This window comes from Gekko japonicus, unplaced genomic scaffold (assembly GCF_001447785.1).
Source record: "Gekko japonicus isolate JY-2015 unplaced genomic scaffold, Gekko_japonicus_V1.1 scaffold2550, whole genome shotgun sequence".
In the NCBI taxonomy this organism is placed as follows: domain Eukaryota; kingdom Metazoa; phylum Chordata; class Lepidosauria; order Squamata; family Gekkonidae; genus Gekko; species Gekko japonicus.
This window is the reverse complement of record NW_015176052.1, coordinates 200,324-217,741: the sequence shown is the minus strand read 5'-3', so window position 1 is coordinate 217,741 and position 17,418 is coordinate 200,324. Positions and strand designations below refer to the sequence as shown.

General features: G+C 51.9%; 1 protein-coding gene across 1 annotated transcript in view; it reads left to right on the top strand.

The window, feature by feature from the left end:
- The window catches only part of PDE4C (phosphodiesterase 4C), a 32,075-nt gene extending 15,091 nt beyond the window's left edge, over positions 1 to 16,984 (top strand). Inside the window, exons 7-15 of the mRNA XM_015426685.1 lie at positions 1,167 to 1,260; positions 3,882 to 4,060; positions 5,428 to 5,526; positions 7,378 to 7,542; positions 7,905 to 8,004; positions 10,254 to 10,408; positions 13,066 to 13,188; positions 14,756 to 14,938; positions 16,426 to 16,984. Coding sequence (XP_015282171.1) covers positions 1,167 to 1,260; positions 3,882 to 4,060; positions 5,428 to 5,526; positions 7,378 to 7,542; positions 7,905 to 8,004; positions 10,254 to 10,408; positions 13,066 to 13,188; positions 14,756 to 14,938; positions 16,426 to 16,974 — 1,647 coding nt within the window. The 3' untranslated portion in view covers positions 16,975 to 16,984. The remainder of the gene's footprint in view (positions 1 to 1,166; positions 1,261 to 3,881; positions 4,061 to 5,427; positions 5,527 to 7,377; positions 7,543 to 7,904; positions 8,005 to 10,253; positions 10,409 to 13,065; positions 13,189 to 14,755; positions 14,939 to 16,425) is intronic.
- The last annotated feature ends 434 nt before the right edge of the window (positions 16,985 to 17,418 follow it).

Below are 17,418 nucleotides of genomic sequence, written 5' to 3'. Positions count from 1 at the left end.
AAACCCCCCCCCCCCCCCAATGAACAATAATGTAAAATTTCAACACAACAGTGAAAGAGGAGCAACAGTCAAGGGGTGGGGCTGAATGCAGCCCGATATGGAAAAGTTCCTCCCCAAACAAGCAGCCGCATCTGCCTTTTTATCCCCTTCCTTCCTCCAAAGAGCTCAGGGCACGGCGGTGTGTGTGGTGTCCCCCCCCCCTTTTATCCTAACAACGGCCTGGTGAGGTAGGTTACACTGAGAGGCAATGTCTGTTCCAATAAGCTTCACGGCTGAGTGGAAATTTGAACCCAGGTCTTCTTGTGAGTAAGGACTTGAAAGGTGGCTTCCGTCCAAAGTGTGTGAAATCCAGCATATCTGAACTGGCCCCAGGTCTTTCTGATCATCGTCCACTGATCCTCCCTGAAGCCCTTTCAGAGTCAACGTTTGGCACCTATTCTTGGCAACATTCCAGCATTCTTTTCTGAATTTCAGAAGTGTTCAAATTCCGGTTTGGGGATCTGACTTGTCCGAATACCAGGACCGACTTGGCAGATCCGTGACATTTATCTATATTGTGCTTTTTGTCCCCCTAAAACTCCATAAATCCAACCACGAATGAGGAAGAACATAAAGTCTGAAAAGTTGCAGTTCAGGTCAGGAGCATATGCGTAGGATTTCTACCCTGCCCTACATTGGCCTCAGCATCGTGGCTATGCACGTGGGCGCATGGGACCCCTGGAAGTCCATTCTGGGAGCCTTCATGTGAGTGGGGGGAGAGAGTTGCGGGGGGCCTGCAGCAATAGGACCTCCAGTGTGCCCTGCGTGCCTCCCTGAGTGTGCGTGCCAGTCAGTAGGCAAGGTCTGGTCTGTGCCCAGATGCCAACATGTTGCCCTTGGACTGTGTGACCTGAGAGGCCCTTCCCTCTGAAACAGCAGGGGGCATGCTCAGTAACTTAGAGGAGAAGGAAGGGGACCTGCCCCTGCCCCCTGCCCAGGGGCTCTCTGCCTCTCTCCGGGCACCTTTCTGTGGGCTCTTGAGGACGAAGAATCCATCCTCTCCTCCCCACCAGTCTCCTTCTTTGCAGTGTTTCCCTGCGGGGGTTCCGAATTTCCTTCTTGCCGGGGAGTCAGTGCCGACTCTTCTCATTGGCGTTGCCTACCTGTCTCCTCTTCTTTGTCTCCAGTTCAAGAGGATGCTCAATCGGGAGCTGACCCACCTGTCGGAAACGAGCCGTTCTGGGAATCAGGTGTCCGAGTACATCAGCAGCACTTTCCTGGGTGAGTCGTTGGTCCTGTGAGCAGCCCTCCCCTTCTCCCCTGGCCGCGGGCAAACTTGCGATCGCGCATGCCTTGCGGGCAGGGATGGTCCAGGCGTGATCTCCCAGTTACAGGATCTCATGTAGCAACTGTCGGGAAGGGCTTTTCTCTGCTCAGGACCGTGGAGGGCCACGGTGGAGGCTGGACTTCTCCAGAGGGACGGGGGCCTGACTCGGCATCTTCGTATGGTTGCTCACCACCCAGACCCTTGTTCTGGCCAGGAGCCGCTGCTCCATGGCGGAGCGTCTGCTTTGCATGCACACAGCCCTTGGTTCAAGCAGTGGCACTGCCAAATGAGGGGGTCTCTCGTGCTGGGAAAGACCTTTCTCTGCCTGAGAGCCAGGAGAGCCACTGCCATCCGTCCACGACAATACTGAGCTAGACGAAACCCAGGGTCTGACTTGGCATAAGGGAGCCTCATAAGACTAGGAGCAAAACCTAGTCGTTAGAGGAGCCGTGGGGCTCAGTGGCAGAGCACTTGCTTTGCATGAAGAAAGTCTCAGGTTCAATCCCTGACATGTCCAGATAAAGGTATTCTGGGTAGCAGGTCCTGGGGAAGACCTCTTTCGGCCCGAGTCCCTGGACAGCGGCTGACAGGCAGAGGAGACAAGGTTGGCCTTAGGTAGACTCAGTCTATAAAAGCTTCATCTAACTGAATGATTTAGGATGGTGCCTTGCTTGAGGCATAACTGATTTCCCCAGGTTCAAAACTCCAGGAGCAGAAGCAGTCTATCTGTATGCTGTTGGAATTTGCCTTCCTTTGTTTCTTCATTTTGAGAGGAAAGAGGGGGGGGAAATCAGTGTCTCACTAAACGAAAGCTATAATGGAACAGCTCTTGAAAGTAGGCATGAAATCGGCAAGGCCCGGAGGTGGGTTAGATTTGTAAAAAGCCAGTTTGGTGTAGTGGTTAAGTGCACGAACTCTAGTCTGGGAGAACCGGGTTTGATTCCCCACTCCTCCACTTGCACCTGGCTGGATGACCTTGGGCAAGCCATAGTTCTGACAAGAGCTGTCCTTGAAAGGGCAGTCCTGGAAAGAACTCTCTCAGCCCCACCTACCTCACAGGATGTCTGTTGTGGGGAGGGGAAGGGAAAGGAGATAGTAAGCCACTCTGTGACTCCTTGGGGTAGTGAAGGGTGGGGTATAAATCCAATCTCTTCTTCTTCCTTCCTTCCTCTTCTTCTAAAAAGTGCTCGTAGGGTCCAGGGATGCCCACGCCCCTGCCCTCAGCACCACCCGTGTCTGCTGCACCCGTCTGCCCTGCTTAAGGCTTGCAGAGCTGCAGAACTGGAGAAGGAAGGGGGCTCTTCCCCCCCCCCCCAGACACGGGGTTTGTCCTACACAGCCTGGAGAGGGGGCCTAGCCACCTCCTCCCCCGCCTCCTTTGCTGCACACGATCTTGGAGGGAATCTCAGGCGGTACCAGCAGCTTTGTTTCCCTGACAGAGCTGACCTGCTGACGGCAGCTGTGCTGGGGCCTGAACAGACCCAAAGGAAGTTGGGCCGTTGCAGCAATCCTCCCGGCTGCCGTCGTCTTGGCGGGCTCCCCCACTGCCATCCCAGCGACCACCCCGTGGCTCGAGGATCAGGCTGAGGGCAGCAGCTCCCGCGAAAACTGACCCCGGCAGCAGAGCGTGGCGGTTGCCTCGGGCGTCCCTCCTAGGACCAAAAATATGCCTTCAACCGAGGGCTCAGTCAGCAATTTCCCTAGCGATCCTTTCAGATCTTCCAAACCGATTTTAAAATGTCGGGGCAAAGTTGCATAGAGCACACAAGTGCCTTGGGTTTTCCACCCTGCTGATGGGTGTGATTTGTTTTGCTTGTGCATCACACACGTTTGTGTGTGTCAGGGTGTGTGTGTGTGTTGGGGGTGGGGAGAGAAAGAGAGAGAGAAGTCCGTGGGACAGCGCAAGAGACCCGGTCTGTTCTGTGAAGCATCACTTTTCCTGGGATGGACCAACATTCCAGCAGGCCTGGTCTCCTGTTGCCATGGTTCCGGGAATATTATTAGCCTCTGCTGACGTCAATTCTTGTGTCTCCATCATATTGGGGAGGGGGGGGAGTTCCCTCCGAAGAGCAGGGCGGTGGTGCGGGGCTGCGGGGTGGAGCATTCCTACACTGGCTTCTTTTCCAGCACCTGGCTTCAGAGATGTGGCTCTAAAGAAGAAGACTACACTCCTTTGGGGGGGCTGGGTGGGTAGGGGTCTCCTTTGCCTCTTGGGGGAAACTTTGAGCACTGGGGGAGCACAGTCTTCGAACAGGAGGGTCTCCTTGTCACTGTCAGCAAGGAGTTTTCTTTGGGGAGCTGAGTGTCGCTGTCCAGTGCGGTTTGTGGACTCTCTGCCTTGTGGGAGCCACCCTCGCCGTTGGCGTGGCCTGCTGGGAGGCTCCACTGTGTGCCGCCAAGGGTTTCGGGGCATGCCCATCGCTCACTCGCATCTGTGTTTGGCAAGGGCGGGCCAGGAGCAAGCAACAAGGCCGGGCCTCCACCACTGCCCTCCTCCTCGTGGAGGGACCAGACTCCTCGGGGTCCCCTGGCAGAGGCCTGACCTCGTCAGCGGTGTGTTCTCTGCCCCCTCCAGACAAGCAGCATGAGGTGGAGATTCCCAGCTCGGTTTCCAGGGAGAAGGGCGAAGAGGAAGGCAAGCACCCGATGTCGCAGATCAGCGGCGTGAAGAAGCTGATGCACGGCGCCAGTTTCAGCTGTACTGCCATCCCCCGCTTTGGGGTCAAGACGGACCAGGAGGGGCCCTTGGCCAAGGTGAGGAGGGCGGGAAGCCCGGCCATCCACAACAGTTTTCTTCCTTCCAAAGGATCTGACAGTGTCGAAAGCTTCTACCCCAGAAATCTTGCTGGTCCCTGGAAGGGGCTACTGGGCTTGAATTCAGCCGTTCCTCCCAAGTGGTTCTCCCCCCTTCCCCTTGATCCTCACAGGGGCCTCCGAGAGAGTTTGTCTGAGGGTGGCCCAAAGGCCATCTAGAGGAGGTCGGGGCAAACTCAGTCCTGACTCTCAGTTCTCTGGTCCAGCACTCTCGCCACTACCTCTGGCAGGGATGCCACTGTCCCTCCCGGGTGTCTGCCTTCTGCACTTCTGCACCAATGTCCTGAACCCTTCAGATCTGCATCTTTTCCGATGTAAAGCCCCGTGTTTCCAGCTCTGGAGGCTAAGCCGTGTGTGACTGACGTCTTGTGAAGTTTCAGGGGCCGGAGAGGGAAATAAGATTTCCGGCAGCCAACCCTGTCCCCAAATATCCCGAGGGGCCATACTGACCATCTAGTCCATCCCCCTGCCCAATGCAGGACCAGCCTAAAGCATCTGTGACAAATATTCGCCCAGCCTCTTCTCGAAAGCTGTCAGTGAAGGGGAGCTAACCCCCCTCCCTAGGCAGCTGATTCCACCTTTGAACCACTCTGACCGTGAAAAAATGTTTCCTAATATCCAGCCGATACCTTTCTGCATGTAGTTTAAACCCGTTGCTTTGGGTCCAACTGGAACAGCTCCTTGCCCTCCTCCGAATGACAGCCTTTCCAATATTTAAAGAGAGCAATCATGTCTCCCCTCAGTCTCCTCTTCTCCAAACTAAACATTCCCAGGGCCCTTAGCCTTTCCTCATAGGACTCAGTCTCCAGACCCCTGATCATCCTCGTCGCTCTCTTCTGCACCCTCTCGATTTGGTCCACATCCTTTTTGAAGCGAGGCCTCCAGAACTGCACACAGTACTCCAGGTGCGGCCTGAGCAAGGCAGTGTACAGAGGGGCTGTGATCTCTTGCGATTTCGATGCTATGGCCCTTTTAATACAGCCCGAGACTGAATTTGCCTTTTTTGCCGCCGCATCACACTGACTGCTCATATTTAGTTTACAGTCCACCCTTACCCCAAGTGGGAAGGTATGGCCAGGAGGCCCGTAGCCAGGATTTTTAAATTCGGGGGGCCTTTAAATAAGTCAGGGGGCACCCCGCACACACCCCTACACATGCCCCCAAGGGAGCGCCTGGGCTGGATGGGAAGTTGAGGGGCATTGGCAGTCGGTCAGGGGGCCGGGCCCCGAGATGCCCCACTGTAGCTATGGGCCTGATGGCCAGTGTTGGCCCCAGTGACCCCCCCTCCCCGCCTACCTTTCCTCCAGGAACTAGAAGCGGTGAACAAGTGGGGCCTCGACGTGTTCAAAGTAGCCGAGTACTCTGGCCATCGGCCGCTGACGGTTGTGATGTACAGCATCTTCCAGGTAAGTTGTCTCTTCTGGGAGAATTTTGTGGAAGTGCTGATGAGTAACCTCTCTGCTTGGCATAGAATTTCAGCCAGATTTTTTGGGAGGTGGGGGGGTAGGGTTGCCAAGTGGCACTTACCTCCTCCACGGGGGACTCCTGGGTGGTTCCCGGTGCGCGCACGTGTGTGCAAAGCGCGTGCCGCATGCACATCACTAGGAAGTGACGTTATGACGCCAGGCACGCTGGGGGCGGGGCCACGACCATACAAGGGAAAACCATAGAGTTTTCCCTTGTATGGCCGTGGCCCCGCCCCCAGCGTGCCCGCATCACTTCCTGGTGATGCGCACGTTGGGGAGGAGTTCTCCCCGGGGCCCGATCCAGCGGCACCGGGGAACAGGCCTCTGGGGCGGGGGTTTTCCCGCCCCCCGGGGGGACTTGGGATCCCTATGGGGGAGGGAGGCTGTGTGTGGCTGAGTGTGGAAGCAGTTCAGGGCAATGTTAGAGGGCCGTGAGGAAGGCTCTCTGGCTCTAAGGGCAACCTGAACTGGACCAGGGCCAGCAGCGTTGCAGGAGAAGACTTTAACCCTTCGCCCACCCAGTTACTCTTTTGCCTGATCTAAACCATCTCCTTGAAACTGCTGTTAGTTCCAGGGGGCTCAATGGACAGTAGTGGGAGCTGAGACCAGGAAAACAACTTCTTGACCAATGCCTTCATTGCATCCCAGATGACCTGAGAGACACTATAGTCAGAGTCATTTTTAAAATAATTTTAAATTTCTAAATCAATATCTGTATATGTTTTGTCATTCAATAAATTAAAAAAAAATTTAAAAAAGGGAAACAACTTCTTGTCTTCCAGCTCTGGCTTGGGAAAGCCCTGGAGATTTGGGGGGAGGAGCACGGGGAGGACAGAGTTTGGGGAGGGAGCTGAACGGGGAAGGGAATCCCTAGAATCCGTCCTCCAAAGTCGCCCCTTCCTCCGGGGAAACTGATCTCACTTGCCTGGAGACCAGTGGTAATCCCAGGAGAACTCCTGGCCCCACCTGTAGGCTGGCAACCCTGATTTAAAAAACAGTGATCCAGTTCGAAGTTCCATCCGGCAGTTTTTCACTTATGCTTTTGGGTCCCCCTTGCAACTTCTTGTCGGCTTGTTAGCTTCTGTGAGTCTAAGGAGATGAAGCAGGATATAAAGGTTTTTAGTCCATTTTGCATCTTAATGCATTTGAAGTATGTTGCAAACTGCCTTCAGTCGTGAGGAAAGGCCAGATATAAGTGTTTCAATAAATAAATTAATTGTTTTTTGAAAAAAGAACACATAGGGAGGCCTGATCACAGACCTCCCAGGTTGCATCTGCTTTGGCTCTTTGTGCTCAGATGAAGTTGCCAGAGTGAGCAGCTGCCTGGGCCAAGGTGGCTCCTGGGCAGTGTTCCCTCTAAGCTGAGTTAGTGTGAGCTAGCTCACAATTCTTTTAGCCTCCAGCTCGCACATTTTTGCCTTAGCTCAGGAAGGATTGGCTCCAGAGCAGACTAATTTATGCAGCAGCCAAATTGCTCACTCACAACTTCAATGCCAGTAGCTCACAAAGTAGAATTTTTGCTCACAAGACTCCGCAGCTTAGAGGGAGCATTGCCACACACACCCCCCACGGAACTCTGTGGCACTGCCCATGAGCCACCTGCCAAGGCAGCAAAGAGGAGGGAGCCTGAACTTCCCTCTGCTATCGGGGGAACAGAGTGAGATGCTCAGGCCTCACCACCACAACCCCATCCATGCCTGGCACCTTTCTGTGTTGCCGTAGTGGCCAAATCTAGATGCAATTTAGAAAAACGCAAATCCTGGAAACTCACGCTTCTCCCCACTCTTGCAGGAGAGGGACCTGCTGAAAACATTCCACATCCCTGCAGACACTTTCATCACTTTCCTGATGACCCTCGAGGACCACTACCACCTCGACGTGGCCTATCACAACAACATCCACGCTGCCGATGTGGCCCAGTCCACACACGTGCTGCTCTCCATGCCAGCTCTGGAGGTGAAGGGGAGCACTGAGGGAAAGTTTTAAGAGCTTCTCCGAGGAGCCCTGGTGGTGGGGAGAGAGGGAGGGAGACTTGGGGGTGTGGGCCTTCTGATGCTGATGTGGGTGCCAGGATCCAGAGTTCTGTGTCACCAGCTGCTCTTCCTTCAGGACAGACTGGCACTGCTAGGGAAAGGTCCCTTTCACTGCTAAAATGTCACCGACCCACCATCTCATGGAGGGAAGCTGGTCCCCCAGGCCCCAGTAAGGCTCACCCAGATGTGGGCCCTGAGCCAGACACCACAACAGATGAGCACTGGTCGAATGGTGACTCTTTCTGCTCAGGGGATCCTCACAACCTCTCTTCCCGTCTCTCCCAGGCTGTCTTCACCGACCTGGAGATCTTGGCGGCCATCTTTGCAGCTGCGATCCACGACGTGGACCACCCGGGTGTCTCCAACCAGTTTCTGATCAACACCAGTGAGTGCGCCACGTTTGCCCGCTAACGTCTCTCCACCCATTCTCTTGATCCAGCATTATAGAATCCTGGAATCACACAGAGCTGGAAGGGGCCATGCAAGCCATCTAGGCCAAATCCCTGCTCAGTGCACGGTCAGCCTAGAGCATCCCTGACAAGGGTTTGTCCAGCTGCTGCTTCAGGACTGCCAGTGCGGCGGTGGGGAGCTCACCACCTCCCGAGGCAGCTAATTCCAGTGTTGCACAACTCTTCCTGTAAAAAAAGGTTTTCCTAATAGCCAGCCGCTACCTTCCTGCCCTTCATTTAGACCCATTCTTGCGAGTCCTGTCCTCTGCTGCCCCGCGGGAATAGCTCCCTGCCCTCCTCTCCTCCCTGCCCTTCCTCCCATTCCCCTCCCAGGCCATGAGATCTTCCGGCTGAGGGTGAAAGAAGCATCACTGTTTGAAATTCATGTCTCGCCCAGGGCAGGTCTAGGCTGGCTTCACTCTTGCAGGGTCGCCTTTTTTTTTTGTTCTGGGGGGTGTTGTTGCTTGTTGTAAATCTAAAAGGTGTCAGCGGAATGCGGGGATTCTCATTAAAAGAGGACCTCCAGGTCGTGGGAGCTGGGTTTCGCATCTGCCACACGGATGCTGGTGATCTTATGGCCTCCGCGAGTTCCCCGTGGGCACTCCAATCCAGAAGCATATGCAGGGCCCCCAATACCATGCTGGTGGTGTTACCCGCCCTGTGGGGGAGCCACACATGCAGTAGTTGGTATTCAGATTATGCTGGATGGTTCTTAAAAAGGAAGAGTCTGCTACGTTCCTTAAGGCCCCCAAGACACCCCTAGAAGGAACAGACTGAGGGTGGTGTTCTTGGCAAGAATCTCAGCAACAGGCAGCTGGCAGGCACTGCGTGGTCCCAGTGATCCGTGGTGAGCTGCCTCCTGCTGTGGGCTGTGCAGGACCAGGAATCTAGGAGCCTAATCTCAGGAACTGAAATGATCGTGTCAGAAACTGATTCGCACATTATGGAAAATGTGAGTAGGGTCCTCCAACCTGACAGGTGAAGTGTGGGTTCTCTTTGGTGCACAGTGCCAGATTCGGATCGTGACTGCGGCACATACAGAGAAGGCCTTAGGCTTTCCCCTTTTGCTGTTTTCTCTGGGAGTCTGCCATTTGTCACGTTGCATTTCCCCAGCAGACCAAATAGTGCCCCCCATGGACTGTTCCAGGTCAGGAAAATGGTGTGTATGTGGGGGGGGGGCGGGGTTAAGCCCCTTCTCCAGGGGTGCCACAGTCACAATCTGAGTCTGGCACCATGCAGGTAGAAACTGAAGAAAACCTGTCACGCAGATGTGACTGTTACATAGGACGCAGGGTGGGGACCCTGCACCCAACCTGTGTTCTGGTAACGTGTGAATGAATACATTAGTACTAATTAGTACTACATTAGTACACCCTGTGCACATAGGGACTTGCCCATAACTTAATAGCGTCTGTGGTTGGCCTTCTCTACATTTTGACTTTGCAGGAGGTGAGATGGATGGACAGATGGGAGAGGGACTTCTCCATGGTGGCCCCAGGCTCTGGACTACCTCTCATTGAGGGCCTTCCAGCCATCGGTTGAGCAGGTCTCTTCTGGAGGCCCTTTGGAGGTGACCTAATTATCCTCTAGAGCTGGTTGGGGCCATGGCTCAGTGGTAGAGCATCTGCTTGGTCCCAGGTTCAGTCCCCAGTATCTCCTTTAGATCTGGCAGTAGATGATGAGAAAGACCTCTGCCTGGAACCCAGGAGAGAGACTGCCAGTCTGAGTAGACAGTACTTACTGATTTTGATGGACCAAGGTGTGTCTGATTCAGTAGAAGGCAGCTTCATGTGTGTTCATGTGTCAGACTTTCTGCTTCTGGTGTTCTGGTGTACTTTGTTTGGGAAGAGGTTTATCTTTGGTTCTGTGGCTGGTTTTTAGGGTTTTTGGTCAGGTTGGCTCGAGCCCTAATGAATTTTTCTATTTGCTGTTTGTTTTCGTTGTTTTGAATTTGATTTTATGGTTTAATGCATGAAAACATGAAGCTGCCTTCTACTGAATCAGACCATTGGTCCATCAAGATCAGTACTGTCTCCGTAGATTGGCAGCAGCTCTCTAAAGTAGATGAGCCTGACTTGGATGCACCAGAGGTCTGATTCAGTGTAAGGGAGTGTTGTATGTGCCTCTGTTCATCTGCATCCCACCAGTCATGCTGTTTCTCTTCCCACCTCCTTTGGTGCCCCAGATTCGGAACTGGCCCTGATGTACAATGACTCCTCGGTGCTAGAGAACCACCACTTGGCTGTGGGCTTCAAACTCTTGCAAGAGGAAAACTGTGATATCTTCCAGAACCTCTCCAAGAAAGAGCGGCAGATGCTTCGCAAGATGGCAATCGACATGGTGAGGGTCTTGGCTGGGAATTCAGGGGAGGGTGGGCAAAGTATAATGGAGGCCCAATGTGAGTTAAGAAACTTTTAGTCAAAATTTTTAGCGCGGGAGGCAGCTTAAAAGAGGGACCCCTGCTTGTAGTCTGCTTACCCAAACAGCTTTTGCCATGGGCCAAACAGGTTTTGCAGGTTTGTGTGTACTGTTTCGAAAACCTGCACTACCTGTTTGACCAGGGGTGGAAACTGACAGAAAAAGAAATGTGGATACTCCGTGGGGAGTAATGCCTCTCTAAAGCCACTTTCAGCACTCTGAAAAGGGAATGCACTGCATGGAACTGAGAGCAGACATAGAGATCAGATGTATGCCTTCCTGCATTAATTACTAAATTAATATTGTTACTAAATTAAAAAGTAGTGAGTGGCGCCAGGTAGGAGTGGAGAGCCAAGATCTTTCTTGATTCAAATATGCAACAAAATGTAAAATCTCCATTCTGTAGAGAATGCACCAGTTTTGGATTTCCTGTCTTTGTTCATTTATCCATTTATTTATAGCCTCCCATTCTCACTGAGAATGAAGGAAGTTAAAAGAGTACAGAAAGAAAGAAAAAAGTAATCGTACAATATAGGAGGGAAATGTAATCATGCAATATAGGAGGGAAATGTAATCATGCAATATAGGAGGGAAATGTAATCATGCAATATAGGATGTCAAGAGGACATTTTTAAAAAAAAAATGTAAACATTTATAACATAAAACATAAAACCTTTCCTTGTGGTTCAGTGCGCCTTACCATTGTATCTGGGACTAAAAGTACAAAACTGAATGACAATGTGTTCAACTATGCGAATGTACAGTATATGATGTCTAAAAGGAATAATGTAATAGTGCTAGGAATAAGAAACTGAGTAACAATGCGAACAGCCAACTGCTCAGGCCGGCCCAGAGCAAGCAACGCAGAATGTAGGATTACAAACGTACAAGGCAATGCTGTATCCACTCCCTGCTCCCGTATATAGAAGAAGGCATATGTTGGTAATTGGGGATTCCCTACTGAGAGGGGTAGAGGCTAAAGTGTGCCAACCGGACTTGTCATCGCGAGAGGTATGCTGTCTACCAGGTGCACACATCCAGGTTGTGACGGAAAGGGTAGGAAGACTCATCAAGCCCACTGATTATTATCCATTCTTGCTCATCCATGTGGGAACAAATGATACTGCCCGGCACAGCCCAGAACATATTAAAAGAGACTATGTGGCTCTGGGTAAAAAGGTGAAAGACCTGGGAGCACAAGAAGTGTTTTTGTCAGTTCTTCCTGTTGAACACCATGACTTAGGAAGGGAAAGAATACTGCAAATAAATGACTGGCTACATAGATGGTGTCATCAGGAAAGGTTTGGATGTTTGGAAAATGGCTTATGTTTTCGAGATGAAGCTCTTCTATTAGGAGATGGTTTGCACCTCACGAGGGTAGAAAAAACATGTTTGGTAAGAACCTTGCAAACCTATTAAGGAGGGCTTTAAACTAAATCCTATGGGGGGGCAAGACAAAAATTCAAAGCCTAGTACGATGCCAATAACTGGAGATAAGAACACTAAAGTTTCGCGGGGAGTGGCACATATGCTCGGTAACATTAACTCGCAGGTAAATACAGAAACGAAAACCTCAGGGTGCATCAAACATGGATTCCAATGGCTCTACACTAATGCACAGAGTATGGGGAACAAGCAGGAGGAACTTGGAAGTCCTGATACAGGAAAGGGACTGTGACCTAATAGGCGTTATTGAAACTTGGTGGGATGACACTCACAACTGGAATATTAGGATTGAGGGGTTTGTTGTTCAGTCGCACAGTCGAGTCTGACTCTTCGCGACCCTATGGACCACATCACGCCAGGCCTTCCTGTCTTCCACCGTCCTCTGGGGTTTGCTTAATGGACACAAATATTTAAAAGGGACACAAATAAGGAAGGGCGGAGGAGTAGCATTATATGTAAAGGAGGTATATACTTGTGAGGAAATACGTAAATCTGAGCATGGAAAGTCCTGTTGAGAGTCTCTGGGTAAAAATAAAGGGAGTAGGAAATAATAGTGATTTTATGGTGGGGGTCTGCTATAGGCCCACCCCCCCAGTCATCCCAGGGTTTTCTCTGTCTTCATAGACATTCCGACTGAGCTACAGCTCTTGTGTGGATTCATAAAACCTTTTGCCACAAGATGCTTTTTATTTTTAGTACCTAAGGTACCACAGGACTTGTGATCGGTTGTACTATGATTAATATAGCTACCTCCCATTTTGTCTTTTGTGAAACGCTCCAGCTTCATTTGAAAGCCCGCCCTTTGTTCCTCTGGCTCTCTGCGCTCTTGCACTGCGCTCTCTCTCTGTCTCTTCTGGATTGTTGGCAATGTTCCCTCTAAGCTGTGGAGTCTTGTGAGCAAAAATTCTACTTTGTGAGCTACTGGCATTAAAGTTGTGAGCAAGCAATTTGGCTACTGCATAAACTAGTTTGCTTTGGAGCCATCCTTTCTGAGCTAAGACAAAAATGTGTGAGCCGGAGGCTAAAAAACTGTGAGCTAGCTCACACTAACTCAGCTTAGAGGGAACATTAATTGTTGGTTATGATGACAACATTCAAAACAGTAAAGCAAAACTTTTTGTGGGTTCATACAGGTCCTGGCGACAGACATGTCCAAGCACATGAACCTCCTAGCCGATCTGAAGACAATGGTGGAGACCAAGAAAGTGACCAGTCTAGGAGTCCTGCTTTTGGACAATTACTCAGACCGCATTCAGGTGATATTGGGTTCGGGAGGAGAAGGGGCATTCTGAATAAGTGCTGAAGTCTCCCCTTGGAGTGGAAGGGAGAGGAGAAGAGAAGCACAGTTGAATGAAGCCTCCAAATTCTGATTTGGGATGTCAAAGTGTTGCCATTGGGTGGGTCTGGGTGGGTGACTGGTTACTGTGAACCGCTGGAGTATCCTTGGTCTCGTTAACAAGGGACGGATGAGACAACTATAGATGTTATCCACATGCACAGGTTTGTCTTGGGCTTGATGTGGGATCAATTTCTGGTCTCATCAGTGAAGGAACGGGAGGAGAAGAGGAAAGGGGTGGAAGGCAGATGAGTGGCAGGATCAGCAGGTACTGAGTCTGGTTAGACCAGCCTCCCTGGTCCAGAAGCTGAAATGGCCTGGTCACAGGCAGGAAGTGCAACTGTGGGCAGGCCGGAGGTCCACATTCACAAGCAAGCAGTGGGGCCAGAATTTGAGATTCACCAGGCAGGCAACACAGAGCTAGGTTCTTTCATGTCGAGCAACTTGCTGGGATTGAGGAGCCAAGTCAGAGACAGAGTCTATATAGCCCCAGCCCGGCCCTGATTGCCTCTCTCAGTCACCTGCCTCTGTGTAGACTGCAATCCCAGAGTCGTCCCTTGTGGGATGGTGCTGTGGCTGTGGTGTGCAGGGCTGTGGCTCCCAGAGTCCTGAGTTCAAGACCCCCATGTTTTAGGATTAAGGGAATAGTGAAGGATGGTTTTTTATAGAGTCCATAATGCCATCAAAGTACAAAGTGATAAGTCTGTGCCCTGAGGAGCTTACAATCTAAAATTTGAGACAAGGCTAGTGAATGTGCAGAGCTTACAATCTAAAATTTGAGACAAGGCTAGTGAATGTGCAGAGGTAGCTGTACTCTGTATTTTTGTAAAGGCATATATATATATATGCAGTGGCTCAAGTGGTTAAGACACTGAACTGCAGACTGGAAGGTCGATAGTTCAGCAGTTCGAGACCTGAGTGCCGCAAGACGGAGTGAGCTCCTGTCTCTGGTCCCAGCTCCTGCCAGCCTAGCAGTTTGAAAGCAAGTAATTGCAAGTAGATAAATAGGTACCGCCTTGGTGGGAAGGTAACAGCGTTCCGTGCGCTTCGGCGTCTAGTCATGCCGGCCACATGACCATGGAAAACACCTTCGGACAGCACTGGCTCTTCAGCTTGGAAATGGAGATGAGCACCACAACCCTAGAGTCAGCTTCGACTGGCTTTCGAGCAAGGGAAACCTTTACCTTTACCTATATATGTACTTCTGTGAAAACAGAAAGTGAATATTTGCCCATCCTTCCACATATTGAATAAATATGGTATCAAAATTGCCCTAGATATAGGAGGAAAAGGGAGGAACTTGGTACGTGAGCCCCGGCCAGGGAGGGGTCTGCAGCAGATACAGTCTCACTGCTTGTATCTGATGAAGGGAACCTTGGCTCTTCAAAGCTCCTACCCTACAAATCTTGTTAATATCTGAGGTGCTCCTGGATTCGAGTTCTGGCTGATCTGAAACTCTTGTCACTGTCTGCCCCACCCCACCCCAGGTCCTGCAGAACATCGTCCACTGTGCAGATCTGAGCAACCCGACGAAGCCTCTGGAGCTGTACCGCCAGTGGACGGACCGTATCATGGTGGAATTCTTCCACCAGGGGGACCGAGAACGAGAGAAGGGCATGGAGATCAGCCCAATGTGTGACAAGCACAACGCTTCCGTTGAGAAGTCCCAGGTGAGCGCCGCTGGCTGTTCTCTGGGTGTTTAGGCAGAGGGGGAGGGAGGCCTGTTGAAGAGGGGTGGAAGGCTTGGGGAAAAGAGACTTCGCACTTCCTGTCCTAACAGAAATGGAGGCTTGATGTCAGGGGCCGCCCATTCACTAGGAGACCTTAGGTGATTACCCGGGAAGCCTAACGTTGGGGAGGGGGCCTGTTCCTTTTCTCTCTCCGAGGGGGACGGGGGGGGGGATGAAGAGGGATGCGCACTGGCTGAGAGGAGGAAGGCAGCATTTCCACACACACCCCTGCCTCCCAATGGTGCAGGGTGGGGAGGTGTGGAGGATGGGTGCCACCTTCCTGCCTCCCTGGATTGCCTGGGGGTGCCCAGAGTCCTTCGACGAGCCCTGAGTTCCTCATGAAGAGGGAGAAGCAGCAGCAAAGATTCCAGGGAAGCGCTCTGGGACTGTGACTGGTGTTTTTAAAGAGGCTCTGGACAGAGGACTTCTGTGCACAGGGAGACTCAGTGAAAAGGGCACATGAATGGCTCGTTCTGCTTGGAAATGAGAAGAGAGGCGGGGGGTTCACAGAATGGTCTGGGACGTGATTTTCTGGAGGCAGGATATTTAGGCCAGTGCCACAAATGGGAATGAACTGGCCCGATCACACAAATGGGTCCCCCCGTTTTCCAGCATGTAGATCAGGGGTGGCCAGACTTGCCACACACACACACATAACAGCCACACAGAATAAACATCAGATGTTTGAGAGCCGCGATACATGAACAAGTATCACGCACACGCTTTGATTGAAAAATATGCGAGTTTGCTTTTTATTAACATTTAATTAAGACTGTGTGAAAGAGCCGCCCGCGGCTCCCAAGCCGCAGTTTGGCCACCCTCGATGTAGATTGTGTTTTGCAGGCACGAAATTTTGGATTTGCTGGGAAGGGTAGACCCAGAGAAGGGAGAAGACGGTTTTGTTTAGGGATGCATTTTGGGTAAAGCAGTCCCGAGTTGCGATTTCAAATTTTGGTTTTATGTATTGTACATAATCTGTTTTTATGTATTTTATCTCTTTTGTAAGCTGCCTTGAGCTCCGTAAGGAAGAAAGGCAGCCCATACGTGTTTTTAAATAAATAAGCTGTTATAGGTTGTCCCTGAGTACGGAACAAGAGACATGGTTGTCGGAGGTGAAGGAGGGTCCTGGGTGGGTAGGTGGGTGGGGGGCTTTTGCAGGGCCTCCCTGGGAATGGCCACGTCACAGCCTCCTCTGACCAGTGTTCCCTCTAAGCTGAGTTAGTGTGAGCTAGCTCACAGTTTTTTAGCCTCTGGCTCACATATTTTTGTCCTAGCTCAGGCAGGATGGCTCCAGAGCAGACTAATTTATGCAGTAGCCAAATGGCTGGCTCACAACTTTAATGCCAGTAGCTCACAAAGAAGCATTCTTGCTCACAGGACTCCACAGCTTAGAGGGAACATTGCCTCTGACCCTTTGTTTCCAACAGGTGGGATTCATTGACTACATTGCGCATCCGCTTTGGGAAACCTGGGCTGACCTGGTGCATCCAGACGCCCAGGAGATTCTGGACACACTGGAAGATAACCGAGAGTGGTACCAGAGCATGATTCCCCACAGCCCTTCACCACCCCCTGATGTGCCTGGATCCGAAAAGGGTGGCGGAGGTCCTGACAAGTTCCAGTTTGAGCTGATCCTGCAGGAGGAGGAAGGGGAGGAGTCGGACACTGAGCAGGAGACAGAGAGCCCCCTGGAGGAGGAGAACAGCGAATCCAAGACCTTGGGCACCACTGATGACTCTGAATCTGCCAGTGAACAGCCATCCTCCCCCACGGACAAATCCAGCAGCCCCCCCGGGGGCACCCCAGGCAAGCAGGGGGAGACTTCAGAGGTTGATAACCAACGGACACAAAGCTCAAGAGGCAGTGTGGGCTCGACGGCAGCCCTCAGCGGACTCTTGAGGAGAGGGAGCCTGCAGGACACAGAGCCGTGTCTGGACGTGGAAGGAAACGTCGCCTTTTTGCCGCTTGGGACGTAGTGACCGCAGATACCGCTTTTGCTCCGTTCCGGTGGAGCCAGGGGCCGTCTAAGAGAGCCCCGCAGATCTTGCTGACCTCTGTTGCAAGGGAGTGGGACTGTGGAGCCCTCTTCCTCCAACAAAAGCAGTGAGAGAAGGCCGAGTTTGGATGATGGGAGAGTGAAGGGGCAAAGGACCAGACTGTGCCCCCTCACGGGGTGTCTTCCTCCCAATACTCATGGCAACTGGCTTGAGCCAAGCCCAGCTCAGCAGAGACAGACTCTCTCTCTCTCACCCCTTCATCCTGTCAACTTCACAGCATCACCACCTGCTTTCTGACTCTCTGGGAGATGAGAGCTCTCTGCTATCTTTGTGGAGGGGTAGACGTGACTGTCTTGATGTAGCCAAACCAGTTGCCCCCAACAAAAAGTCCATCCCAGAAGCCAGGATCTGGCCATAAATGGT